A 27,439-nucleotide genomic window follows, 5' to 3' on the forward strand; every position below is an offset into this window, starting at 1 on the left:
AAATACTTCCAGAGGTACCAGCAGCGCCAAACGGACCTGGCAGCAGGTGAAGATGAAGTACAAAAACATCATTCAGAATGGTAAGTAAGAATGTGTGTGTGTGTGTGTGTGTGTGTGTGTGTGTGTGTGTGTGTGTGTGTGTGTGTGTGTGTGTGTGTGTGTGTGTGTGTGTGTGTGTGTGTGTGAAAATGAAATGTTTCCCTGTTGTTTTAACTTTCTGATCAAAACATGTTCAAAAATGTGTGTCTATGTGAAAAAAACTGCTGTTCAAGGTGGAAATAAATAGTTTTTCATTCTATTACATAAAGGTGACTTAATTGTGTTTTATGGAGATTCGGAACAAGAATCCACATATGTGGACATCATTTTTCTCTAAAAGTACACCACATCTAAAGATGAAAATTAGTTTTTATTCTAATTAGGTTCCAAAAAGCCCAAATAGCAAAGAGAAATAAAAAATGCATGTAAAAAAACATCTTGGGCCTTAGGAGGTTAAATGTATATTATCAATCCATTTGACAGTTATCGGCCGCCATCTTGTTTCAAAATGCAGACGACCCAAGTGTGACGTCACACACAAGCGTGAGCCTGATCGCTCAATGATTGGTCTGTTGAGCGCTCAGCTCTGCTCAGCATTGCTCAACCATTGGCTGATCGCTGCTCAGCTTTGCTCAGCTCTGCTCAACCATTGGTCGCTAGTAGGGACTTGGCAGTTCGACCGCCTGGGAACACCCGGTGCCGTAAGCTTTTACTTTTTTTTGTTTACAATTAACCAGAAACATGAACTCACATTAGGAAACATATCTTTAGATATGTTCTGTCTGGTGCAAAAGGCTTTTTATTCTCGTGTATCACCACCAGAGGGCAGTGCTCCCTCTTCAATGGAGACAGGACTTTTAAAAACTCGGGGCCAGAATACAAACTAATTGTCTCTAATTGGACTCGTTTGTTGCCTGTCATGTATTTTAGAGTAACTGTGGGAGCTTAAGCCTAATACTAAAGTTACTGTTTGGTGCTTTAACTCCCGGGAATGACCTGGCTGATAAACTGTGTGGATAAGATACATTGCATTTAGCTGACGTGTTGATCCAAAGAGACTGACAATAATACGTGCAATAAACCGTGAAGAAACAAACTCAAAAGCAAGAATCCTGCAGGTACACTTCCTATCTATAAACCAAACACATTAAGCGCTACTGCATTAGCTTCCCCTAAAGCCAAATCCTTTGTAAGTGCTACATACAAAAGATGCAGTCGAACAGCTGAGTTTTCAGATACCATTTGTGGTGGTGTTTAAAATGAGAAATCGGTAGGCCTGTTATCAGGTGCAGCATAATACCATCATTTACTGTCTCTTGTTGCGCATGATAAAGTACAGTCTATATCCATCAATATTCAATTCATCTCCCGAGCAAACAATCTTTGCTGTACTCACACACTCGCGCTACACTGGTCAAAATCCATGCTCTTCCGGGGTCAGACACACCCAATCCTGTTAGACTTTACACCTCATACACTTGAGCCCTATAGGTAATACGACAGCGACACCCTATGGCACACACAGTGAATAACACACAGTTTAAACCCAACATGACCTTGGATTACAATAGTTTACAGTAGTTATTGAAGGAGTTGTTTTATTTTTGAAAGTTTTGGCACCTGCTGTTTATGTATGTATTGGAGACAGGTGTTTGTGGGATTACTGCACCAAAGCTGACGAAAGGTTTGACCAGGGAAAGACACAAGGAGGCCACAGGAAAGGAAAAAGATAATTGATAAACCGCTGTCATTGTACTGTTGGTGTTTTGATTATTGGATTAAGGACTTTCTTACCTGGACTTTGGATGTTTTTGCCAGTGTAAGATTTTCTAGTTTCACATTTTAAAATATATATTTAGGATAAAAATAAAGGTCCAGAAAATGCTTGGAATTTTGGTCTTTTGATTTGATTTTGTTAACTTAAATACCATAGAATTTCCTAACCATATTCAGCAGTACTGAGTACCCTTACTGGTGTTTTACCATGTATAAAGAGCCTGTGTGTCTCCTGAAATTTCGTTTACGGCCATACCACTCTGAGCACGCCCACTTCCGGATTCAGAGCCAAAGCCTAAGACATTGCAGACGCCACTATTTTGAGCCCTTGTGCTCCTTTCGGTTTTTTTGAGTTATTTCTGTTTGTGAGAGTCCCTATTTGTTTTTTTTCGAGTATCCCCTACCCCCAAGCAGCTTTGCTGTCTTGGGGCCCCAGTGTGTGTGTGTTTTTTTTGGATGGATTCTTTAATACTGACCCACGGAACGGACAAGGAACTGAGATCGGATATCCCAGAGAGCGAGAGGAGTATGGAGAGAAATACGAAAACGGCACAGACAACTGGAAAGGATTACGACAAAGAGAAAGCGAATGGACAAAACAGAAAATCAGGAGTAGGAGAACAAAAAAAGGAGGGAGACGGGAAAGGGGTTAATGGTGAGCGGAGCACGGGTGACACGGGACAAGTGGAGAAGGTGACGCAGCAAGAAATTGGAGGGAAAAAACGTGACTCTGTGGGAGAAAAGGCTGCAAAGAAAGACCAAAGTGCGGAGAAAGTTGCAGTGACAACCCAAAGGCTAGTAGGAGATCCTACGCAGATAAAGAACGGGGAGATTGGTGTTTATCTGAAAGAACTGACGGTGGAGGTGGTGGTGGATGCGGGGAGAGAGAAAGTGACGGTGATGGACTTATTGAAGGCACTAAAGAGGGACTGCGGAACCGTGAGGGGATGCAGAATTAAAGGAGAACGGATTTATGAAGTCACAATGGCAGAGGAAAGCGGGAAGAGGAAGCTGATGGAGGGGCTGCGGGTGAATGGAGCCCTGGTTCAGGGACGGGACAGTTCGTGCAAGGAGATAACCGTGTCATTTCTGAACATCCCAATCTGCACAAAGGACGAGGTAATAAAAAGAAGGCTGGAGGAATGGGGAGTGAGGCCGATGTCAGCGATTAAAAGAAGAGTGTGGCCGGGCACGGATGTAGTGGATGGGACGCGCTTCCTCCGAGTGAGGTTCAATGAGGAAGTCCGCTCCCTCCCGTACTCAACAAAATTCATGACTGAGACGGGCCCGGAGTATTTTAGGGTCCTACATGATGGACAGGTGCCGGTGTGCAGGCAGTGCATCAAGCCGGGGCATATATTTAGAGAGTGTCCGGAGTTTAAGTGCTTTAAATGCGGAGAGCAGGGGCACTTTGCAAGAGACTGTCAAGTGGGGAGAGGGGGAGGAGCCACAAGGAGCGAAGCGGAGAGGCGGAGCGGTGGCCTGGGAGCAGAGGAGACAGACGAGGCAGAGAACGCGGAAATGGTGGGCAGCAGGAGGGAGAGCAACGCGATGGCTGGTATGAGGGGTGCTGCTGCTGTGGAGAAGGATTCGGGACCAGAGGACGGGATAGCGGCTGCAGAGGAGGGAGTGGCGGCGATCCACTATGCGGAGCCATTGGAGATAACGGAGGACGGCTCGTTGATGATGGCCCGGAGCAAAATAGAGGAGGAGGTGGCAAAGCGAAACACGGATGAGGAGGAGGAAGGGGACGGCAGCGACGAGGAAGAGAGGGAACGCGAGGCTGTCGAGGAGGGATCGACCGGAGTGTCGGAGATGGAGGAGGAAGCAGAGGGAGGGGACGGTGTGGAGGACGGAGAAGGAATGGTGGTGGAGGCGCAAATGGAGAAGGAGAAGGAGTGTGTGGATACGGTGGCTGCTCAGACAAGAGAGAGGGGAGTAAAAGAAGGAGTGGATATATCTCTGGAGCAGAGAAAGTCGAAGAGGCTCCTGGTGATGAAGAACGAGATGAAGAAGAAGAGGAGTAAAACGAGGGGAGTGACTGGGAAAATTGGGCTGCGGTGAGTAAAATGCATATGGTTTTGGAAATACTCACTGTCTCCCTCATAATGGTGACACTGTCCTCCTTTAATGGAAATGGGCTAAGGACAAGGGGCCGCAGAGATGCGGCTCTGATATTGTGTGGCTCAGACATAATATGCCTGCAAGAGACACATTGGGATGAAAGTTGTATGGAGAATGTAAGGAAAGAATGGGTGGGAGAAATGTTTGTGAATAATGGGAGTATGAATGCTAGAGGGGTGGCTATATTAATCAAAAATGGGGCGGTAATGAATGCAAGGAAGGTTGAGGATGATGGTGATGGGAGAATGATTGGGATACTGTTCGAGTGTATGGGGGAGACTTTTAGATTATTAAATGTATATGCACCGAATGAGGAAAGGGGGAGGAGGGAGTTTTTTGAGGGGCTGGAAGGTAAGTGTGGGGGGAACTGTATGATTGTCGGTGACTTTAATGTTTGGTGTGGAAGGATGGATGTGTCGATGAATATGAGGTTTAAGAATGATTCATCACGGGGTGTTCTAAAAACAATAATGGAGGCAAACGGGATGAAGGATGTGTGGAGGGAAAGAAATAGTAGGGCTCGGGTATTTTCAAGGAATCAAGTGGTGGGAGGGATTTTGAGTAGAATAGATTTAGTGTGGAGTAGCATAGGGGGAAAAATCGGTAGGATTGGATATAGGAGCACTGCCATGAGTGATCATAACATCATGGACTTCTGCCTGGGAACAGTTGTCCATGGAAAGGGAGGAGGGGTGTGGTGCTTACAGTTTTTCTCGATTGCTAAGACACAAAACCCAGTACTCTAAACCAAATGACCAGTTGCCTAAACACATTTAGTAAAACTACCCCCCATTTGCCACAACCAAAAACACAATTCACCTGTAGACACTGTTCACAAAACCCATCCCCTTTTTCTCAAAACTCTAAACACATTTTGCCTTGCTAAAACACATTTAGCATATATCTCTGCTCAAATATGCATTGTGAAGCTCATGTGATGCAAAATGCCACACACAGTCAGCAAAACCTGAACACAATGAACACACCTGGTGTAATTCAGTAAACACAACGACTCATAATTGAAAACACCTATTGCAAATGATGTGACCACACCTATATAAGTCAGTTTGCTGAAGGTTCCAAACAAAAATGGATGATCAAGGAAGAAGAAGAGGAGTTCGTGCCAGAGGAGGGAGAGGAGTTCGTGCCAGAGGAGGGAGAGGAGTTCGTGCCAGAGGAGGGAGAGGAGTTTTTGTCAGAGGAGGGAGAGGAGCAGGCCAAGGAGGGAGAGGAGCAGGTCAAGGAGGTAGAGGAGCGGGCCAAGGAGGGAGAGGTCAAGGAGGTAGAGGAGCGGGCCAAGGAGGGAGAGGAGCAGGTCAAGGAGGTAGAGGAGCGGGCCAAGGAGGGAGAGGAGCAGGTCAAGGAGGTAGAGGAGCGGGCCAAGGAGGGAGAGGAGCAGGTCAAGGAGGTAGAGGAGCGGGCCAAGGAGGGAGAGGAGCAGGTCAAGGAGGTAGAGGAGCGGGCCAAGGAGGGAGAGGAGCAGGTCAAGGAGGTAGAGGAGCAGGCCAAGGAGGGAGAGGAGAAGGAGGGCGAGCAAGACAACGCATCTTCATCACAGATGAAATGAGAGCAACGGTCATTGACCACGTCATTGTCCACGGCATGACAATGACCGAAGCTGGACAACGAGTCCAACCAAACCTAAGCCGATTCTCAGTGGCCACCATTATTCGGGCCTTCAGAGAACACAACAGGTACTGTATGTACTATTTTTTTAGTCACTACACTAGATGTTTACAGTATACAGTAGTATAGTGGAGTGCACCTACATACAGACAAGTGCAATAATGGTTACAGTAAAAGTGTGTACTGCAAGGACCATTTCTGACCAAATGACTGTTTCTCTAGAGTTGAAAGATTGCCATATGCAGGTGGGAGGGCTTCCAGATTCACACCAGCCCAAGAGGTCGTCATTGTGGATATGGTTCGGGAGAACAATGTGCTGAGACTACGGGAGATACGGGAGAGGATCATTGGTGACAATATGAACTTTCCGAACATTGACGATGTTAGCCTGACAACCATAGACAGAGTCCTCAAGCGCCAGAGAGTACGCATGAAGCAGGCCTATAGGGTACCCTTTGAGCGCAACTCTGACAGAATAAAGCACCTCCGTCACCAGTATGTGCAAGTAAGTACAGTAAAATCTATGTACACGGTGGCCTACAGTACTTACATGTAACATACAATACTATACTATCGTACTGTAATGTGCTGTATTGACTGTCTTTCTGAACACCTGAAAACGCTATTTGTTTCCACAGAGGATCTTCGAGTTGGAGTCCATGGCCAGACCCCATGAATTTATATTTGTGGATGAGGCTGGCTTCAACCTCACAAAAAGGAGGAGGAGAGGCCGTAACATCATAGGACAGAGAGCTATCGTTGATGTGCCCGGCCAACGTGGAGGAAACATCACCCTCTGCGCTGCCATGAGTTCTAGAGGGCTTCTCCACCGGCATGCTGAACTTGGTGCCTACAACACTGAGCGTCTCCTCACCTTCCTAGGAGAGCTCAGAGAAGTTTTGCATGACCATGACCACCCGAACGACCAGCAGAATCCTGGGCCGGCTGATCTTCCCATATATGTCATCTTCTGGGACAATGTTAGTTTCCATCGCAGCATCCAGGTCAGAGAGTGGTTTAACATCAACCAGCAATTTATTAATGTGTGTCTGCCACCCTACTCTCCATTCCTAAACCCAATAGAAGAGTTCTTCTCATCATGGCGGTGGAAGGTCTATGACCGCCAACCGTACACCAGAGAGAACCTTCTCAGGGCTATGGACCTGGCCTGTGATGATGTGGCTGTGGAGGCGTTCCAAGGCTGGGTGCGGCATGCCAGGGCATTCTTCCCACGATGTTTGGCTATGGACAATATTGCCTGTGACGTGGATGAGGTACTGTGGCCCGACCCAGTCCGACGACGTGATGCCGCCCAATGATTGCAGTGTCAACATACTGTGTCAATTTACATGTACAACGTAGGCCTAATAAAAGAGATCGCACCCTGAACATTGTGTTTTCAATTGTTACTGTACTTTATCTATTGTGTGTAATGGATCCTCCATGGAGTTTACAGTACTCATTTTCTGCATTACGTTGTGATATTACTGCATTTTATGTATTATTCATTATTCCTATGAAATGCACAAATCTATAGTAAATGCCCAATACATATTTGAGAATAAATAAGGGTTGCTCAAATGCATCCTGGCAGTTGTGAAACTGTAAAAAAAGAAGTCTCACACTGAAAATGGTGTTTTCAATTTTTTGGGTAACGTGGTTAATGATGCTCAGTAGTGTTTACATTTTTGCAGGCCTTGAGTGGTATTGTGGTGTCAAAGTTTGCTTTTGAGCATATGAGCCACTGTTTAGGTGTGATGGGTTGGTTTTGAGCATATGAGCAACTGTTTTGGTGTGATGGGTTGGTTTTGAAAAGAGACTGTGAGGTTGTGTGTACATAGCTTTAGAAAAGTGTTTTGTGTTTAGAGTTTTGTGAAAAGTGAGGGCAGTATCACAAAATGTGTTTAAGCAATAGAGAAAAACTGTAAATGCCTGTCTGTTGAATGAGGATGGATATAAGGATAAAGTGAGAGAATGTATGGAAAAACGGGGAAGCGTGAATGGAGAGGATGCGGGGGTGTGTTGGGAGGGGTTCAAAAGTGATGTGAAGAGGATTAGCTTAAGATATAGCAGAGACAGAAATAGGATAGAAAGAGAGAGAGAGAAAAGAATTAGGGAAGAGTTAACTTTAGAGGCACAACGGGTAGATATAGAGATAGGGAGAGATGTAGAGGAGTACAGCCGTTTGAAAGATGAGTTGGGGGAGATAGAGCAGAGTAGATGTAGAGGAGCTATAGTGAGAAGCAGGGCTAGATATGCAATTGAGGGGGAGAAGAGTACAGCATTTTTCTTGGGGTTAGAGAAGAGGAAACAGGGAAAGAATTATATTGAGGAGATATTAGGAAAGGATGGTGAGGTGATTACAGATTTTGTAGGGATAGCAGAGAGAGTTGAGGAATTTTATAAGGGATTATTTGAGGTAGATGAGTTTGATAGAGAGAGCTTAGAACAGGTGATAGATAGCATGGAGAATAGATTGAGTGATGAAGGTAGAAGACTGTGTGAGGGGGAGATAGGGTTAGGGGAGATAGAGATAGCGATAGCGAGGCTTGGTAGGAATAAGAGTCCAGGGATAGATGGGCTCACTTCTGAGTTTTTTATAGAGTTTAGGGAGGGGCTGGCACCATAGGCGCCGATACCGTGGGTGCTTCGGGGCCCGAGCACCCACGGAGATTGCCGAGCACCCACGGAGATTTAACCGCACACACGGAGATTGCCGAGCACCCACGGAGATTTAACCGCACACACGGAGATTGCCGAGCACCCACGAAGATTTAAACCGTTTAACCGCCAATGTAGAGCGCAGCTGGCTTACGAAATGGAGAGATTTCTGATAAAACCCCCCAAAAAAACATCAAGCGATGCTCAAACTTCCACAAGTGCCCAGTCAACTAACGGTAGGCCTAACGAAGATAACCAAAGCAGTGAAGGTGTGCGGAAAAAAGGACGGTCATTTCAGGCTAGTTGGAAGACGAAATTCCCGTGGATAGCATATGCCACCACCAAAGACAAGGTATTTTGTGAAGTTTGCACAACTGCTAAAAAAATGAATGCTCCGCTTCCATCAACAACACACGATCAAGAATCGTTCAAAGGTTTTGTACAGGATGGCTTTTCCAGCTGGTCTAAAGCACTGGAACGATTCAGATCTCATGAAAAGTCAAATTTGCATCGCATTGCTGCTAGCATTGTTGCTGCTGCTAATGCAGGTGTTAATGTTGCCGCTTCTATTTCTGCTGGAAAACTAAAGCAGATGTCTGATGCCAGAATAGCTTTGTTGGCTGTCCTATCGTCTATTCAATATCTCTCGTGTCAGGGATTGGCCATTCGAGGAAAAACAGACCAGGCTTCCAATTTGATACAGTTGCTAAACTTACGTGCAGAAGATATCCCGGAGTTACAGTCATGGCTGGCTCGGAAGGAGAGCAAGTGGCTATCTCATGACATCCTCAACGAGATGACTGAAATTATGGCCCATGATGTGATGAGAACGCTAATTGGAGAAATTAAGTCTGCTGAGTTTTTCTCTGTGATTATGGATGAGACCGCCGATATTACGGTCAAAGAGCAGGTGTCTATCTGCTTCCGTTTTGTGACTGAAGATCTGGAACCAGAGGAACTTTTTCTTGGATTTTATCAGACATCAAAAACGACAGCAGAAACCCTTTTTCAGCTTTTAAAAGACGTTTCGGTTAGATTCTCACTGCCAGTCAGTAAATGCAGAGGACAATGCTATGACGGTGCGTCAAATGTGTCTGGCATTAGAACAGGTCTACAGGCTCGCATGCGGGAGCTGGAGCCCCGAGCACAGTACATCCATTGCACTGCTCATGTTATGAATTTGGTTGTGCATGATGTCGCCCAAAACATTCCACCATGTCGGAACTTCATGGTACTTATTCGTGACATGGTAACACTCATCAGAAATTCCCCAAAGCGACTCACCTGGTTCCAAGAGTTTCAAGGCAAAGACGCATCATCTTTGAAACCGTTATGCCCGACGCGCTGGACCATGACAACGGCCTCGTTACAAGCCATTGCTTCCAACTACAGCGCACTACTGGAATTTCTGGAGGACCTGTCTCTGAACGAAAAAGGTGACGCAGGAGGTAAAGCCTACGGTTTTCTTTTGCACCTGCAGAAATTTAGCACTTTTTTCTCTTTGAAACTCATGCTGAAATTCTTCTCTCGCATGGAAACAGTCAATGCTTGTACTCCAAAAGAGGAGTTTGCACCTACAGAAAGCTAGGCAGATGGTTGACACGCTCAGAGAAGACATAAAGTGTCTTCGTGAAGAAGGATTCCAAGGATTTTGGGAAAACACAACTGCAGCAGCACATGACTTGAATTTGGAGAGCCCAGCTGTGCCAAGGCCAAGAAAAATACCCCGCCGACTGGAAGATGGAGGTTTGTCGCACTGCTTTCAAACACCAGAAACAATGTACCGACAGCAATTCTTTGAGATCATGGATACAGCGTCAACATGCCTGGACTGCAGGTTTAGTCCTTCTGTATTCGAACGCATGCAAGATGTTGAGGATTTTCTGATCGGGAAGGGTGACTGCAAAAGCATCATGGAGTTCTATAGGGATGATTTGGATGAGAAAAGGCTCAGGCTGCATCGTGATATGTGCATTGACTTAGCAAAGCAACGAGGAGTTCGCCTAGCTTCTTTTCAAGATGTAGTGGACTTCCTAAAAGGCAATCAGGGAGAGCACCTGAGAATCATGTTGCCAGAGATGACCAAACTAGTGAAACTCGCACTGACTGTCCCAGTAACATCCTGCAGTTCAGAGAGGTCATTTTCAGGCCTGCGGCGACTTAAAACTTATTTGAGGTCCACGATGGGGCAAGCAAGACTGACCCATATTGCTGTATTGAACACTCACAAGGATGTATCAAGAAATAGGAATCTGGATGTAATCGCAGACGAATTCATCAAGCGCACTGCTGCGAGGAGTGCCACTTTCCTCATAAAGAAGTAGCGTCAATGGTGAGTGAAAACAAATCCAATTTTGATATTTAGTAGCTGTGTGGGCCTATGTGTTGATGGTTAATTGACTGCATTTTACTGCGTGGACCTGTATGCTTTGTGTGTGTAACAACAGCATTAGATGGCCGATTATAACTTGTTTGGCTGGCGGCGTACGTGTCTCACAGCCACGGTGGTGTCGAATTTGCGTTGGATTGTGCACTTGGCCTTAGTTAATGCGAGTCGTTTTACTAAATCATCTTGGTGGAATTGATTATTACTTCAGATCATCTACCTGTGCATCGAACCATCCTGCCTGCCTCAACGACGACTCTTTTGCCTCTTCCTCGCCGGTACTTCTATATCTGACCTGCCTGCCGTGCATCGAACCTGGACTGTGACTGTGACCATCGGACTCCTCTACTGCCTTTCCCATACTGGATATTGTTTTATTTGTTTTTGAACTGCCTACCTGTTTACCGAACCTTTTCAGTAAAGATTATTGATTGCACTCACCCCCTCGTGCGTTTGAATCCTCAAACTCTGCATCCAGGGCTCGACATTAACTTTTTGGCTTACCAGCCAACATGACTGGTAGATGAAAATAATTACCAGCATATTACCATCATATTTTTACCGGCCAAAATTAAACCTGGCTTTTCAGACCTACTCTGACATTGTTTGACATAAACAACCTGTAGCCTAAATAACCCTATGGAAGTAGTATTATTTACATTCATTTGTGCCTAATTTGATATGTGCCTAAATGATCATTTATTATTTGAATAATTCATAGAGGCTTATGCCACCTTCCGTCTTAGATGCAAAAGACTTTTATTTTGATAAAGGTATCGAAAATGTGTTTATGTCACCGTGGGAACGTGAACTTGTCATTACGACTTCAGATCTGGTTACGGATGGATGCACATGCACAAAGTTAACAAATTGTATGGTTTAATGGACCCGTAAGAGAGCTCTTATGGTGTTTTACCCATTTATATTGTTAGGCTACAGAAGAATACATGGCGCTGAAATCCATGCGTTTGACTACTTTTTCCAAATCCATAGGGCAAAAAGTCACGTAGGCTATGTTTTTTGCATAAGGTTTATCTTGGGCGTCGAGGGTCGGGCTTTAAACTTTTTAGAGCACCCACCGGCAGAAACATAAATCGGCGCCTATGGCTGGCACCAATGCTCCTCAAACTATTCATACAGCTGGAAGAGAGGGACGAATTGCCGGCTGGGATATCAACGGGAGTTATTAGCTTATTATACAAGAAAGGTGATAGGAAAAGATTAGAGAATTATAGGCCACTTAGTATGTTAAACACTGATTACAAAATTTTGACACGGGTGTTAGCCAATAGGATGATACCAAGCCAAGAGCCAAGAGGGTGATAAAGACAGTAGTTGGGGAATCACAAGCATATAGCATTCCAGGGAGAGACATTAGTGATACGATTGGTAGTATTAGGGACACAATTAGGCACATGAAGGAGGGAATAGGGGGGATCGTAGTGAGTTTAGACTTAAATAAAGCTTTTGATAGGGTCAGTCATAGTTATTTATATAGAGTGTTAGAGAAGGCAGGATTTGGGAGAAGACTAATAGGGTGGGTAAGAAGGATATATAGTAGTGCAGTCAGTTGTGTTAAGGTTAATGGGTGGTAACCAATGTGTTTAGGTTAGGGAGGTCAGTCCGGCAAGGATGCCCTCTCTCTGCCATGCTGTATGCCCTGTCAGCGGAGCCCCTAGCGACTCTGCTGATGGGGAATAAGTACATAAGAGGAGTGGAGGTGCCAGGAGGGAGGGTTAGTTTAGTGTATCAGTACGCAGATGATACAACTATAACTGTTAAAGATAAGGAGAGTGTTAGGGAAGTATTGAGGACAGTTGAGTTGTATGGTAGGGCATCGGGAGCCAGGGTGAATATAGAGAAGTCGGAGGTCATGTATATAGGACAAGTGAGGGATAGTAGATGTAATATAGGATTGAAGGAGAATAAAGAGTATTTTAGGGTGCTAGGAATAAATTTAGGGATAAAGGATGTAGAAGGAAGGGATATACAGTATGAGGAGCTTATTAACAGTGTAGCCAAGACTTTGAATTTTTGGAAGTTGAGGAAACTTAAATTAAGGGGTAAGATAGTGGTGGTTAATGGTTTAATAATGAGTAGAGTAGTTTATATAATGACAGTCTTAGATGTGCCAGACAGAGTAGTAAAAGAGATAGATAGATTAGTGAGCGACTTTATATGGGATGGGAGAGGGGTTAGGATAGCGAGGGAAGTTTTAGAGAATGAGTGTAGGGATGGGGGTTTGAAATTAATAAATCTAAGACGGAAAATAAAAACATTGAGAATCAAAATGATGATAAAATATATAGCCAACAAAACAGACCAGGTGTGGAAGATTTTTCTGGGGGAAAGAATGGAGAAATGTGGAGGGTGTGGGGAGGGTGTGATATTTATGAAGTGTAGAAAGGGGATGTTGAATGGAATGAGTGATTATCAAAGGGAGGTCTTGGATGCATGGGGCGAGTTTCTGGATGTGGTTAGGTATGAATGTGTGAATGTGAGGCAGGTGTGGGAGCAGCCCCTCTTCCTGAATCCAAGGATCACCCATGAGCAGTGTTCCTTGTTCAACCTACCGATGTGGAGAGCGGGGTTGAGGAGGGTTAGGGACTTAGTACTAGAGTATGTACCGGGCTTTATGAGGGCACAGGTGATAGTTGATGAGGTTAGGGAAATAGATCAGAAGATTGGTTTAGGGACAGCGGAAAGTATGTTGGAAAAAATAAAAGTAGGAATGCCGAGTGAATGGTTAAAAATGATTGAGAGTGAATGTAATATAGAGGATGAAAGTGAGGTGGAGTTGTTTGTAGGGAAGGGAGATGTGAGTGTGAAGTTGGTTGATGTAAAGACAAAGTATGTGTATAAATGGTTAAGAGGGAATGAAATTAGAAGGCCTGCATCAGAGAATGTGTGGACGAGAGTAGTGGATGGTTTGACCGGCAGGAGGATGTGGAGAAATGTGAGTGTGAAGTGGAACAGTATTGAATGTGATCACTTTGACTTTATGTTAAGACACAATAGGGTGTTTAATAACCTGGTCATTAGTAAATTTGACGCAACGGTTAAGAGAGAATGTGATGTATGTAAGGACCAGGTTGAAACCTGTATGCATGAGTTTGTTGAATGCAGAGAGCTTGGTGAGTACTTTGGAAGGATGAAAGAGTTAGTTAGCAGATGTTGGAATGAATGGTATGTAAGAGAAATGGAATGGAAGGAGTTGTGGTTGTTTGGTGCGATTGTGAAGAAGGATGAATGCAATGTGTCTCTGCTAAACTATGTTCTGAGCCATGCAAGATATGCCGTAAAAATAAGGAGGAACAGTGCCCATTATGAGGGAAGGTTAGAGAATGTCTGGAGCCTTTTCGAAAGGACAACGAAAAGAGACATAAGAATGCTGTACAACAGCATTGAGAGACTGCAATTTGAGGAAGACTTTGTGTATGGAAGCTCCTTTGTAACCATTAAGGAGGATGAGTTGAGAATAAACTTTGTAAATAACAAATGAAAAAAAAGAGAAAGAGGACTCTGAACGAACTAAAAAGAAAAGACAATGATCGTATTGTGGGGAATGACATGCCTGTGGGCGGTGGGTCTTCTGCATGATCATGTTTTGTTTTATTTTTTTATTTTGGAAACAATTTTGGTTTTGGGTGGAGGGAGGAATGTTGACTGTATGATGGAGAGGTGTGTACAGTGACAAAAGGAAAAACAATCAAAAAAAAAAAAAACTTGTAAAAATGTAAATAAATTGTAAATATGCAAATTTTATAAATAAAAGATTAAAAAAAAAAAAACACGTCCGATCTCGTCCGATCTCGGAAGCTAAGCAGGGTCGGGCCGGGTCAGAACTTGGATGGGAGACCGCCTGGGAATACCCGGTGCCGTAAGCTTTTACTTTTTTTACAGGCCTATAGTTCGTGGTGAAGAATGAACATCCAGTCAACGTTTTGCTATATTTGTGATCCAAAAGAAATGAGTAAAGATCCATAACTGTTGCTTTTTGTCTTTCTTGGGAATTCTTTGATTAAAATAAAACATTAGATTTATTCCAGCCATATTCTAAAAGCCTGAGATTCATTACTGGTGTTTCACCATCTACAAAGAGCATGTGTGTCTCCTGAAATTTCGTTTACGGCCATACCACCCTGAACACGCCCAGGGTCGGGCCGGGTCAGTACTTGGATGGGAGACCGCCTGGGAATACCCGGTGCCGTAAGCTTTTACTTTTATTCTTTCGACTTGTGTTTTTGAATGATTGACAACTAAATAGGAAACTAAGGGTACAGTAATTATGCATTTCAATTACCCAGAAATATGAACTCACATTAGGAAACATATCTTTAGATATTTTCTGTCTGGTGCAAAAGGCTTTTTATTCTGGTGTATCACCACCAGAGGGCAGTGCTCCCTCTTCAATGGAGACAGGACTTTAAAAAAGTCAGGGCCAGAATACAAACTAATTGTCTCTAATTGAACTCGTTTGTTGCCTGTCATGTATTTTAGAGTAACTGTAGGAGCTTAAGCCTAATACTAAGGTTACTGTTTGGTGCTAAAACTTTAATCAAAAGATGCAGTCGAACAGCTGAGTTTTCAGATACCATTTGTGGTGGTGTTTAAAATGAGAAATCGGTAGGCTTGTTATCAGGTGCAGCATAATACCATCCATTTACTGTCTCTTGTTGCGCATGATAAAGTACAGTCTATATCCATCAATATTCAATTCATCTCCCGAGCAAACAATCTTTGCTGTACTCACACACTCGCGCTACGCTGGTCAAAATCCATGCTCTTCCGGGGTCAGACACACCCAATCCTGTTAGACTTACACCTCATACACCTGAGCCCTATAGGAAACACACCAGCAACACCCTGGGCCTGTACTACGAACGGAGTTCAACCTACTTAGAACTAACTCAGGGTTTCCGCGGTAACCCGGGGTTGACTAAACCTGGACATCTTGATTGGTCTTAAACGGTACTACGACGCTGATTATGAAGTTGATCAGCTGAACCTGTGTTCACTCAACCAGAGTTACTGCGCGTTCACATAAAAGGGGTGGTACCAGCGCAAAAAAACACTCTCGATCATGGCGCGCTCTCCCTATTTCACAGAAGAGGAATGCGAGATCATAATGAGGAGTTATGAAGAGTATAAACCGACCCTGGCTGCTAAATCCAACACCGCGGCAGCAAACAAGGCGCGACTGGGGTGTTGGCAGCAAATTACAGACCGCGTAAATTCGTAAGTAGGCCTATTTCTTTACTTCTATATGTCCGTTAAAATAATCCCAACCTGAATACAGTATGTCAGGACGATGTACAATAACAGTCGGAACGTTACTGTATCGTATGTGCAACCACAAATGAAGCAGGACAACTGAATGTTTAGTCCCCTTCACTAATTCTGTGTATGTCCCTTAAATACTTCCAGAGGTACCGGCAGCGCCAAACGGACCTGGCAGCAGGTGAAGATGAAGTACAAAAACATCATTCAGAATGGTAAGTAAGAATGTGTGTGTGTGTGTGTGTGTGTGTGTGTGTGTGTGTGTGTGTGTGTGTGTGTGTGTGTGTGTGTGTGTGTGTGTGTGTCTTGTCAGAGAGAGCTAAATGTGTCTGTCTTTAACAGCCAACAAGAAGAAGGTAGAAATAAGGCGCACAGGAGGAGGGAGGGCACCAGACTCCTATGGCACACACAGTGAATAACACAGTTTAAACCCTAAATGACCTTGGATTACAATAGTTTACACTAGTTATTCAAGTAGTAGTTTTATTTTTGAAGGTTTTTTTTGGCACCTGTTTATAGGGATGTCCCGATCCCCGGATCGGATCGGCCCCCGATACTGGGTTTTAAGGTGGATCGGGATCGGCAGATCCAATTAAATTTCATGGCCGATCCATATTTAATATTTGCCATGATTCCATTGTTACGTTTGTTTGTCGTTTTTGTTCTATTGCATCACCCGCTATTATCGACTTGGAAAAGTGGAGCGGACACATCGTTAGCTAGTTAAAATGTCTGCAGTTTGGCATCATTTTAAAATAACTACAAGTGAGTCGCCGACTGCGACATGCAAAGTCTGTGGTGTGGAAGTCTCGCGAGGTGGTGCTAACAGGGTCTGCTACAACACCACAAACCTAATAAAACATCTTAAAAAGCACCACCCCGACGAACACGCCGCCCTACTGTAAAGCGACAGCTTCTGCGACTGATGGACTCCATCAACAAACACTGCGGGACAGCTTGAAACGAAAGGATTTACTTCCTTGAGACTCCGAGAGATTTCGCAAGATTACTGAGCTGATTGTGGAGTGCATAGCAGAGGACGACCAGCCAATTTCACTTGTGGAAAACTCCGGTTTTTGTCGTATAGAGCTCCTGCGGTCACGTGACTTTTGGTTGGGAGCCACCATTTTGGCAGTCAACATGACCACCGGTGCCAGTGTTTTCTTACCGAGCGAGTATACTTCTCATTTTAATTCAAGTGAAATTCGGCTTTATAGTACAAAATTAGAGAGATTAAATATAAGCGACCCAGCCTTCATTAAATGACTGGTGTGACGTTATTGTTTATAACCATATCACGGCAGTTAACTATTTGAAATAAAATAATCTGAATAACACACCGATCACAAGTAGACCCAACATGTAATCAGACAGGAGTTTGATCTACCCACCTTTGACGGATGGCTTCTGCAGATATCTTTGCCTGCTCTACTTTGTGCAGTTTAGCCTTCTGCCTTCTGTTAAAAACCTCCAGTCTCGTTTTATGTCTCCTCTTCTCTGGAGATGGAAGGTAATCGAAAATTGAGGGGATAAAATCCGGACTCAACGGATTATCACTCTTTCTCCCTACAAAATAAGAAGGAATATTTCAACACGGGTTTGTTTACCACTAGCTTGCTACAAGCTAACTTGCTAACTGGCTAGGCTGCGCCAGAGCCACACTTGTTGAGTTAAAAAGGGACATCACAGTGTCCGTTAGCTATAATAACTGGGTGCTACTTCTTAAATTAAACTAATTAAATTTAATTAAACTGACCAGAAACTTTTTGTAGCATTGTACTGTATTCCTTCACCCACCTGATATGAAGTGATCACTGCATAAGCGAAAGCCAACGGCCGGGGGGTCCCATCTTTCAGTCTTTTTCTGAAGGCTCCTGGCTCTTTTAATCGCTCCAATCCACTTCTCCCTCCTCTCCGCGTCTTTAGGAATGCGATAATACGATACACCTTTCTTTTTCCCACGCCTATTTGTGCAACCTGGTGCACAGCAGTTATCCACCATCCTTGACAGTCTGCCAGTGCCTGTCAATTTACTGCCGCGATGACTGCCAAAATGGCTGCCCCTGTCGTATCTCGTCACGTGACCAACATATATGACATCATCTGCAGGAGCATCCCGCCATTACATTGCTGAAAAAGGCATCCCAGCCCTGCACACCAAGGTGCGTGAACAAGTGCAGCGGCACCTAAAGGAGACTACCTCAATCACCCTCAACACAGACCTGTGGAGTTCAGATGTAGCCCCGATGTCGCTCCTCAGTCTAACCGCCCACTGGATAGACTCCAGTTTTACTTTGCACAACTAGTGCTACATGCAAGTGAGCTGCGTGGCTCTCACACTTCAACGCGTAACCGGAATGCTATAGAAGAGATGCTCGCCAAGTGGGACATCGATAATGACAAGGTGCATGTTGTTATGAGGGACAACGCCGCCAACATGAAGAAGGTAAGCCTTCTTGTTATTGACCACTGATGTTTAGCTACGCATTCAGTCAGTAAAGTTCATGCTAATTCCGTTTTCCATCTTTTAATGAATGGTCATGGGGTAAACTTCCATTTGATGATTTTGACATGATCTACTGAATGTATATTAAATGTTGCCTATTCCCAATTATAATTACGTGTGCCCTGGATTTATTTAAAACTATGCATAGATAACGTGGCTTTTAGACAGCAACCACGTCAACAGGCTAGCAGAAAAGTTAGCCTAGCTTGTTGTCAGCTAATTCACGTCAGCTTAGCCACTAGCACTAGTTGTTATAGCGACAGCAAAGAATTAAAACGAAACATTAATATTCTGTCTTATGTCTTATCTAAGACTACAGGCTTTCAATACGTTTGTTAGACTTGGAAGTAGCCTACCATATTAATGACAAAACAGCTAGTTTTGAGAGGCTACCTATCAGCAGGAAAAATATTCAGTGCAACTTTTGAGACGTTAAAATCTCAAAAGCCTCATCAGATCATAATGGTTTGGAGGTATTATGCAGATGGTGGACCATAGTGTATAAATGACTCACAAATGTTATGGAAATTTCCCGAGGTTTGTACAACAACCAAAGTCCTATTTAACAGAATAAAGGGAACTGAAAGATCAGATTTTTTTAATTATTACTGCAAAAAAAATGCTCTTATTTGTGATCGTGAGAGAATAAAAGCTATTGAGCACAGCTTGGATGCCTGTCTATTTCTTAATGTATACGAAATTAAATGCTGTTTGCCAACACAAAAAGTGATATCGGAAACCGGTATCGGGAAATATCGGGATCGATCGGAACCTATATGAAAATATCGGATCGGATCGGAAGCTAAAAAATTAGATCGGGACATCCCTACTTGTTTATGTATATATTGGAGACAGGTGTTTGTGGGATTACTGCACCAAAGCTGACAAAAGGTTTGACCAGGGAAAGACACAAGGAGGCCACAGGAAAGGAAAAAGAGCAATTGATAAACCGCTGTCATTGTACTGTTGGTGTTTTGATTATTGGATTAAGGACTTTCTTACCTGGACTTTGGATGTTTTTGCCTGAGTAAGATTTTTTAGTTTCACATTTTTAAATATATTTTGGATTTTGGATTTAGAACACCAGTTTAATATCTGAAAATAACCTTAAACCTTTTTATATTAAATACATCTTCCTTTGACAATCCTTGATTTTAGAACCATCAGTATCTACAGTATATGCATTTTATTAAACAATCATACGATACATAATTACAGTTCTTGCAACAAACTATATTATCATCATGTGGGTAGACTCAGGCTCAAACCTGGGGTGAAGTTACACTTTAATATGTTGCTATTAGACATGATTAGAATTGTCAGTATCCATATTCCACTACTTATTACATTTTATATTCTCTCTGTTCATTATATGTGAAAACAATGTATATACATTACCATATATCTGAGGGAAGTTGTCTTGACTGTTTTGTTAGTAAATACATTTTTTATCCGTTCCACAGTCATTTTGAATAGAGTTAATGTGTGTGGGCTGCCGCTGGGGCGACGCACGAGGTTGCCGAAACAATATGCCGAAAAGTAGAAATCAAAGCATGACCCTGCGGCTTTTTCGCCTGATCTGGGTAGATCCAGTGAATCAGTTTTGTAAATACATCTAATATCATACATTGAATTTGATTAGAATATGATAAAGCCCTATTATAACTACACTATTGACAAACACTCACCCAATTTGTAGTGGGAGGCCCAGATCCTGGGGGCTTTGAGGCAGAGCACATTGCACAGTTGTTCTCGATGTCAAACACTGCAAGAAAAGAAAATATGTTATTTAGACATACTGTATTTGTATACAGTTAACAGTTTATTGGCAGCAGAAGTGCAGTCAAATTCTATGCTGCTGTTCAGCTGTAAATTATACCTTATAAACTCTACATGGATTATGAATGGGATCATCAACACAGGTTTAATATGTTTTTAAGGACGGATGTTTTAAAAAGAAGACTATGTACACAGTGTGCACCGAACAACATAAGCAGACTAAAACAATCCGTAATATTCTAAACATTACTAGGACATGACCTGTGAGCAACACATTTAAAAATGCAGGAATTTATAATTGTGACTTTCACTCTAAGCCTTGTTCTGTGTTCCATATTTCACCCATGCCTCCTGCCACTCTGCCTTTAAGCTTGTTTTTTTCAATAAATCACCTATAAACTGTTCTTGGATGCCTGGTGCAGTCTGTATTCGAATCCTCTTCCCTGTTCTCCTGACGCAAACCAAGACAGTTTAAGTGTCAGTATTTATATTCCTTATTGCAGCAGGAAAAAAGTTATTCTACAACTGTTAATGTCTCAATGGAGTGTGTGAGAGAAATATATGTCATGGGTTCAACTGAGATATGTATGGAATATTTGGTTTAAAATCAATGATGCTGTAGGCTATAAATGCTGTAGTGTGTGGACTCAAAGGCAATTTTACAGGCTGTAGTTATTGTAGATTTGTTTGATTGCATTGGATTAATATAGGTTCATCTTTTCCATAACAACAAACTAAGAACCATAACATAAAGCAGGGAAAAATGACTTACAAACCTGAACCATTGAGTATTGAAAGTGCAAACTTTCTCCTCTCACAAGCCATCTGCTTTTTGGATGTCCCAAAGGACATACCTGATAATGCAGGAAAGGCCTCCATCACTGCTTTTGCCGTCTACACACGTTAGGAAAACACCTGCGGCTTTAGCATTAAGCTAATGTACAGCTTTAGCATTAAGCTAACGTGTTGAGACCAGAGTGGTCTTTAAGCTTATCATTTTTACCAGAAATATATCTACAGGTAGGTCTAGATGTTTTCAAACTCACCTTTCCACGTAAAGTTGCTTTTAAAAACACACAGCTTTCTCAAAGTATTCAGTCGGTAATTCAAAAATGATCCTCTGCTCTGCTAAGCTCTGTTCGACTCCCGCCACATGGTAATGCAGTCACCAAACATTTCCACTTCCGCTTCCGGCGAAAGACACGCCTAACAGATAACCAAACTGCAGCACCGGATAGAGCCCACCTTAAATACCTGAGAATCGGACAGAGCCACCCACCGCGCAGGTATTCAAGGTGGGCTCAATCAGCTGCTCCGAAAAATTCCAAAAATGTTTGGTGACTGCATTACCGTGTGGCGGGAGTTGAGCAGAGTTTAGCAGAGCAGAGGATCATTTTTGAATTATCGACTGAATACTTTGAGAAAGCTGTGTGTTTTTGAAAGCAACTTCACGTGGAATGTTGAGTTTGAAAACATTTAGACCTATCTGTAGATATCTTTCGGGTAAAAAATGATAAGCTTAAAGACCACTCTGGTCTCAACACGTTAGCTTAATGCTAAAGCTGTACATTAGCTTAATGCTAAAGCTGTACATTAGCTTAATGCTAAAGCTGTACATTAGCTTAATGCAAAAGCTGCAGGTGTTTTACCTAAATTCTGTTCATATGGTAACAGCTTTCTTATGTTCTGTTTTCCAGGTTCCTGTGAAGATGCAGTGGAAGTATTGTGAGTGTATATCTCAGAAAAGCGGCTACTTTTTTCCCTACCGAAGCAGTTTCTCTCTGCTGCAGGACACATTTAAAGTGAATCAGTACAGTGTCCCTGTAAAGGAGGCGACTTCCAAACTATTAGTCACCTCACACTGGTACCGCCAGCCACAGTATTTAGTCTTGAAATGTAATACTGGAGCATTGTTTGTATTTTTCAGAAGTTCATGGAGTTCCTGATGCAGGTGCTACAGGGGCTAATTCTAAAACACTGGCAATGGAGCACCACACATTGAGTGAGATTAAGCCACCACATAGCAGCTTTAAGAATTGGCAGTTAGGTGATGACTGTGGAGCCGTTAATTCTGGCTGCTGCGAATACTTTGAGAAAGCTGTGCAACTTTACGTGGAATAGTAGGAATGAGTCTGAAAACACCCGTCTGTAGATATCTCTCTGAGCTATTGAGCTAACCCTTTTTTTATGTTCTGTTTTCCAGGTTCCTGTGGAGGTGCAGTGGAAGTATTGTGACTGTATATCAGAGAAAAGAGGCTACTGTTTTTCTGCAAATCATCTTGTGTATATCGGATTACTGCAGAAGAGGAACATGGTATTCTCAGTCCAACAAGATATTTGGAGGGAAACGCTATAAATTATCCTCTGCTGCCACAAGGGAGCAGCAGATCTCCATCTAATGTTTTAAACACCATTCCTGGATCCCTTCATCATTTAATATTAAACAAGCAGCGAAGAACAGTTTAATCCTGATGTTTGCACGTGGCATTCTTTGTGTATTGATTAATTGAAATGTAACCCAAACAGTGTAGAGGCAACACGGCACACACTCCCCATTATGTCCTCATTATGAGTTACTTTGGGTACAGCTCACAATAGACCAGGTGTTTGCTCTTGGAGGGGGTTTGACAGTGTGACTGAATGTTCTCCATTTATACAGCAGGTGTTCAGAAAATGGAAGCACCATGAATTATTTTTTATAATCACTTTCTGGAGGACATTTTTAAACACTTTACCCTGTACAATTGTTTTCATATATCTAGAATATCAGGAAAAAACATGCATTTCATTTTCAGTGGAACACTTTTTTCAACTCTGACATGTTAATGCGCTTAATTGTTTCTCATTGTCACTGCAGAGAAACAAACAAACCCATTTCATTTAAATTTGCAACAACAAAGAGAATAGGAAGAAATCTAGCGGTGGGGGGGTTTGACAGGCCCTTGGTTTCATGTCGCGGACACATGCAGGCAAACAGTCGCTGTGATATTGTGACATCATGTTTTCTGTTCCTGTTTGTGGTAAACTTAAATCACAGCAAATGTTGCAGGACTTCCTTTATTTGTTGTTTAGTAGTAAGGAGCCAGACTTTTGGGGATGGGAAATAAGTTCCTATGAAAAGACCAAAACCACCATAATTTGATTCCTCGAAAAAGCATTGTCTGTATAACAAAACCCAATATCTCTTATTCCTCTGTGACACAGAACGTCATTGTTATCCTAATAAATATAAAAACATGACTCTATTGCACTTACAAGAATCTCCTCCAGTCACACACACAGTCAAACACACACTGCAGTTTATTTTTGACTCAATCGTAGATACAGTCCTGCATGATGGAAAACATCGCTGCACCACTAATGGTGTATTAATCCACCTCAGAAAATGTTCTTTGGTGAAGTTGATTTTGCTAAATATATCAGTGAAGAAGAATATTGTAAGGGACTAAAAACATGTTGGTTTTATAGGCTTTGTTGACAATTTTAAAATATCCTTTAACTGCATTTAGGCAGGTTAGCTTCCCTGAATAGAGAAAGTTAACATAGCGTTGACGATATTTAACTCCTAAACAGGCCAATAAATAACCCAGCCTTTCTTAATTTTCTCTCAACCGTATAATTTCAGACATGCAGGTTTACCTCTCATTAGTTATTCACTTCATCAGTTCAGATCATATACATGTCAGTTTAAGAAGCTGTGTTTGCTTGTTGAGCTCCAGAAACCAGACCATCAGAGTTTGGTTTTGGCTGCTTGGCGGCGTGACGTTTTCAGCCGTGTGGAGGAGAAACAGGAAAACCAGCCAGCAGTGCTTCTGAATGCCAAATTAAATATTATTCAGGTGGAACAATGGGCTGCTGGCTGGAAAAGTGCTGAATCTTAATATGGCCTTAATTGTTATAGGAATTGTAATTGTAATTTCTTGTTGTTTTCACTGTAATGACGCCTATTATGATGTAAAAAGGGGCCAGAAATCAAAGTGGCTGGATATAAATGTTCCCTGTGCTGCTCAGAAGTCGGCATGTTGAAGGGACAGAAGACAAAAGTTCACACAAATTACAATAAATAAATACATATTTTACTTCAGCACTCAAGCCCATTGATATCTTACATTTAAATTGCTGAAAAACAATTGGAAACATGTTTTTCAAAGACTATAATTCGATTGTTGGATTAAAAATGTAAGTATGTAATCATTTCAGATTATTCCGTATAGCACACACACAGTTATACCTCCTAAATGTACTTCTAAAATACTAAAATCATGGAAAATAAATGCTGTCAATAAAAAGCAAACCCTGTCGTTAATTGACATGAAGCCAACAGGAGATTATATTGCTTCTCTCTACTGATTAGTGTAGGATTTTAGGATTATTGTCACATTATTACTTAGAGTAGCACTTTCACATGCAGGCTAATCACACAGTGACCCTGAGTGTGTCCATGGGGGCTAACTGCATGAAAAACCAGAGGACGGAAACAGGGGTGGAGGGCAAAGGAGCCGAAATGAGGATTCAATGCAACCAGAAACAGAAGAAGAGGAGATTAGGAGAAAAACAGCAAAACAAAAGCAAAGATGGGAAGGAAAAGAGGAGAAATTACGCAACATGACCTCTTTTGCTTTTTTGGGATTCAGATGGGGAGTTCGGAAAGATGTAGTAGGTCATCCTGTCAACCGCTTTAATGCAATGGCTAATATTTCCTTTCTTTGGCTATCATTCCTCTAAAATTCTCAAGTAAACATCTGAGATTCAAGAAACGGCAGGAAAGCCAAGTGGTCAGTTTGTCAGACATGTTGCAAACAAACCAATAGTTTAGAAAGACGATGAATTGAGATTTTGGGAGGTAAAACATGTGGATGCATATGTATGACATGTCACTGTAAAATGTGATTTGATTATTCTGTTCTCTCATTTTCATTTCCTGCTCCAGAGTGTGTCTTATGTAAACGTGTTTAAGGTTTTGAACCTGCTTTTATTTCTTGACCTGTCTGACTTATTTTTATTTTTATATCTCAGTAGAGCACAATGTTGTGTCCACAGATGAAATTGATGGGCAAAAAACTACAATAAGATGCAAGCTGTAGACTTTATCTTGCATGTTTCATTAGTTGTAGAGATCCATGGTGTTCAACGGCTGTTCAACAAACACTGAATTTGCAGACATGACTTTAGGTGCTGGTGACTTCATTACAAAATATCAGCATTGGCTTTCAAAACCGTTCCCTGTTGATGTCACCAAGGTCATCTGTGTGTCATGTCCTCCACTCTCCCTCCCTGTCCTATTTTGGTATTGGTATGATGACATCTTCTTGAGGGAGGGAGAGAGGTTCTTGTTTTCAAGTCAGCATTTATTTGCAACCTCACTTGCCCTGTGATTGTTTGAGTTCACACATTACGCAGATCTATCATTGCTATTTTTAAGCTACTTAATAGCTCCTTGTGTTTCCGTTTGGATGAGGTCATGATATTTGTTGATATTGTAAATGTTATGCTGGCTAATTCATGCTTAAAGTATGAGGATGTAAACTGTGGATGTACACAGATAATTATCGGTGCTAAACATAGAAGTTATTGTAAACACGAGCCCAGACTGCCGGTAAACTCCATCAGAAACTTGAGAGCAGACGTAAACACGGTGTTTGTGTTTAGAGTTGTTTAAAATGAAATCATGGTGGAAATATTTGTGTAGAAGGATGAGGTAACAAAGTCTGGAGAGTAGATTTCTCCTTCCCAAAAACCTGTTTTTACGTCATAATTTCAAACACATAAAAACGGGAAGGAAGAAGAATCAGAGGATGAAACCCTCTTTATTAGTCACATACATGCACACAGCAGAGCAGTGAAATTGGTCCTCTGCATTTAACCCATCCTAGTACTAGGAGCAGTGGGCAGCTAACGTGCAGCAATGGGGAGGGGGGATTGGAGATGTCCGGTGCCTTGTTCAAGGGCACCACAGCAGGGCCCAGGAGGTGAACTGGGACCTCTCCAAGTAGCAGTTCACTTTCCATATTTCAAGTCTGTTTGGGGACTTGAACCGGCGACCCTACGATTCCCACTCCAAGCCCCTACTGACTGAGCCACTGCTGGACGCTAAGGAGCATCTGATGCGACAAACAATACTAAAATCAGACTCCGGACTCTTAGCTAACAGCTCACCACATGAAGAAGGAGTTAGAGTAATGAGAAAATAGTGGGACATTTTTAAAATGAAAACAAAATTTGAAAAAAAGGCAGAATTTTTAATAATTAATTATAATTTCTAAGAAATAGTCAGAAGTTTGAAAAGAGAAAATAGAAAAAGAAAAAAATTAGGGGACAAAAAGTGTGAATTCTTAAAAGAAGATCATTAGGGCCACATAAAGAAGGAATTAGAACAATGAGAAAAATAGCGAGACATTTTTAAAAGTCGGCATTTAGAAAAAAAAGTTGACATTTGAAAAAAAATGCAGATCTTACAGGAAAAAAACGTATTGATCTATAAATGGTCTAACTGTGTCATATGTCACTGCCTTGTAAGTAATGTGATAAATAAGGTGTTATTCTTTCTCTTGTGTTGGTTTTTTCTTGCACATTTGTTATTCCCGTGTTGCTCTGCTCCAGGTTAACACCGCTCCTCAGAATGAATGAAGACTCCTCATCTCTCCTGCTGTTTCCCCCGGAGAAAACAGCTGCCGTTATTAATTCAGGGAATATTCTCTGCATTATTTCATGCAATGCTGATTTAATAATTTTCCCCTTCAGTCATATTTTCCCAAAGAATCCATTCTGTAACACAGTATCCAGCTTTATGTCACAAGGGAGCAGCAGGAGGTTGTGCATGTGCTTCTATCAGATCCAGCATGGCAACTGGGAGTAAGGGCCTCATTTGGCCCCTCACAGTGACACGTGAGCTGGGAAAAAACTGAGCCATGTGGGGGTACTTTCTAGCTGCAGGACATGGTGAATTGCAATCACTGGAACGGAGAAACTCTGACCTGTGATTCTGATTGGCTCGTGCAAGTTTAGGCAGGTGATGTCTGTAAATGCTCTCATTAGTCATGAGGAAATAACGGCAACCAGTCACACCGCACCGACGTTCAAAAGCCTTCAAATCCCAAATACCTGGAAACACAACAAGGTCACCTGTGCACACTTTAAAATCCTTTTCAGTTTGTACATTTATAGGCAGACTATTTGTTTTCACATTATCCGATGACCTCTGCAGCAGCAACCACAATGAGACTAATACCAGTTTTCATCTGCTTAATACATCCCTCACAAGG

General features: G+C 42.4%; 2 protein-coding genes and 1 long non-coding RNA gene across 5 annotated transcripts; 2 read left to right on the plus strand and 1 right to left on the minus strand.

The window, feature by feature from the left end:
- Nucleotides 1-1,446: 1,446 nt before the first annotated feature.
- Nucleotides 1,447-26,662, plus strand: LOC134867273 (uncharacterized). Of its 3 annotated transcripts, XM_063887715.1 has the most exons (4): nucleotides 1,459-3,875; nucleotides 5,788-6,070; nucleotides 6,204-6,545; nucleotides 6,649-6,954. In XM_063887715.1, exons 1-4 carry the CDS (start codon nucleotides 2,272-2,274, stop codon nucleotides 6,925-6,927), a joined length of 2,508 nt encoding a protein of 835 aa, XP_063743785.1. In that variant the 5' UTR covers nucleotides 1,459-2,271; the 3' UTR covers nucleotides 6,928-6,954. The 3 variants fall into 3 exon arrangements, with proteins under 3 accessions (XP_063743786.1, XP_063743785.1, XP_063743784.1); XM_063887716.1 differs by lacking the exons at nucleotides 5,788-6,070; nucleotides 6,204-6,545; nucleotides 6,649-6,954 and adding exons at nucleotides 16,040-16,107; nucleotides 22,381-26,662 and having other exon boundaries at nucleotides 1,447-3,875; XM_063887714.1 differs by having other exon boundaries at nucleotides 1,463-3,875; nucleotides 6,204-6,954.
- On the plus strand, nucleotides 4,508-5,788 carry LOC134867276 (uncharacterized protein PF3D7_1120000-like). Its single transcript, XM_063887718.1, has 2 exons — nucleotides 4,508-5,176; nucleotides 5,213-5,788. Exons 1-2 carry the CDS (start codon nucleotides 5,033-5,035, stop codon nucleotides 5,504-5,506), a joined length of 438 nt encoding a protein of 145 aa, XP_063743788.1. The 5' UTR covers nucleotides 4,508-5,032; the 3' UTR covers nucleotides 5,507-5,788.
- On the minus strand, nucleotides 19,628-21,385 carry LOC134867277 (uncharacterized). Its single transcript, XR_010166134.1, has 5 exons — nucleotides 21,224-21,385; nucleotides 20,954-21,071; nucleotides 20,570-20,628; nucleotides 20,087-20,163; nucleotides 19,628-19,977 (listed from the first exon to the last, which is right to left on the minus strand). It is a non-coding gene; the product is annotated as an uncharacterized LOC134867277 (long non-coding RNA).
- Nucleotides 26,663-27,439: the final 777 nt, after the last annotated feature.

This window comes from Eleginops maclovinus, chromosome 7 (assembly GCF_036324505.1).
Source record: "Eleginops maclovinus isolate JMC-PN-2008 ecotype Puerto Natales chromosome 7, JC_Emac_rtc_rv5, whole genome shotgun sequence".
NCBI lineage: Eukaryota > Metazoa > Chordata > Actinopteri > Perciformes > Eleginopidae > Eleginops > Eleginops maclovinus.

Bases quoted from the DNA above. Each gene is read 5' to 3' on its own strand.
- LOC134867276 (XM_063887718.1), top strand. From the start codon at position 5,033: ATGATCAAGGAAGAAGAAGAGGAGTTCGTGCCAGAGGAGGGAGAGGAG. The intron at 5,177-5,212 runs GTCAAGGAGGTA...AAGGAGGGAGAG, and splicing joins CCAAGGAGGGAGAGGAGCAG to GTCAAGGAGGTAGAGGAGCG.
- LOC134867273 (XM_063887714.1), top strand. From the start codon at position 2,272: ATGGATTCTTTAATACTGACCCACGGAACGGACAAGGAACTGAGATCG. The intron at 3,876-5,787 runs GTGAGTAAAATG...CTGTTTCTCTAG, and splicing joins ACTGGGAAAATTGGGCTGCG to AGTTGAAAGATTGCCATATG. The intron at 6,071-6,203 runs GTAAGTACAGTA...TTGTTTCCACAG, and splicing joins TCCGTCACCAGTATGTGCAA to AGGATCTTCGAGTTGGAGTC.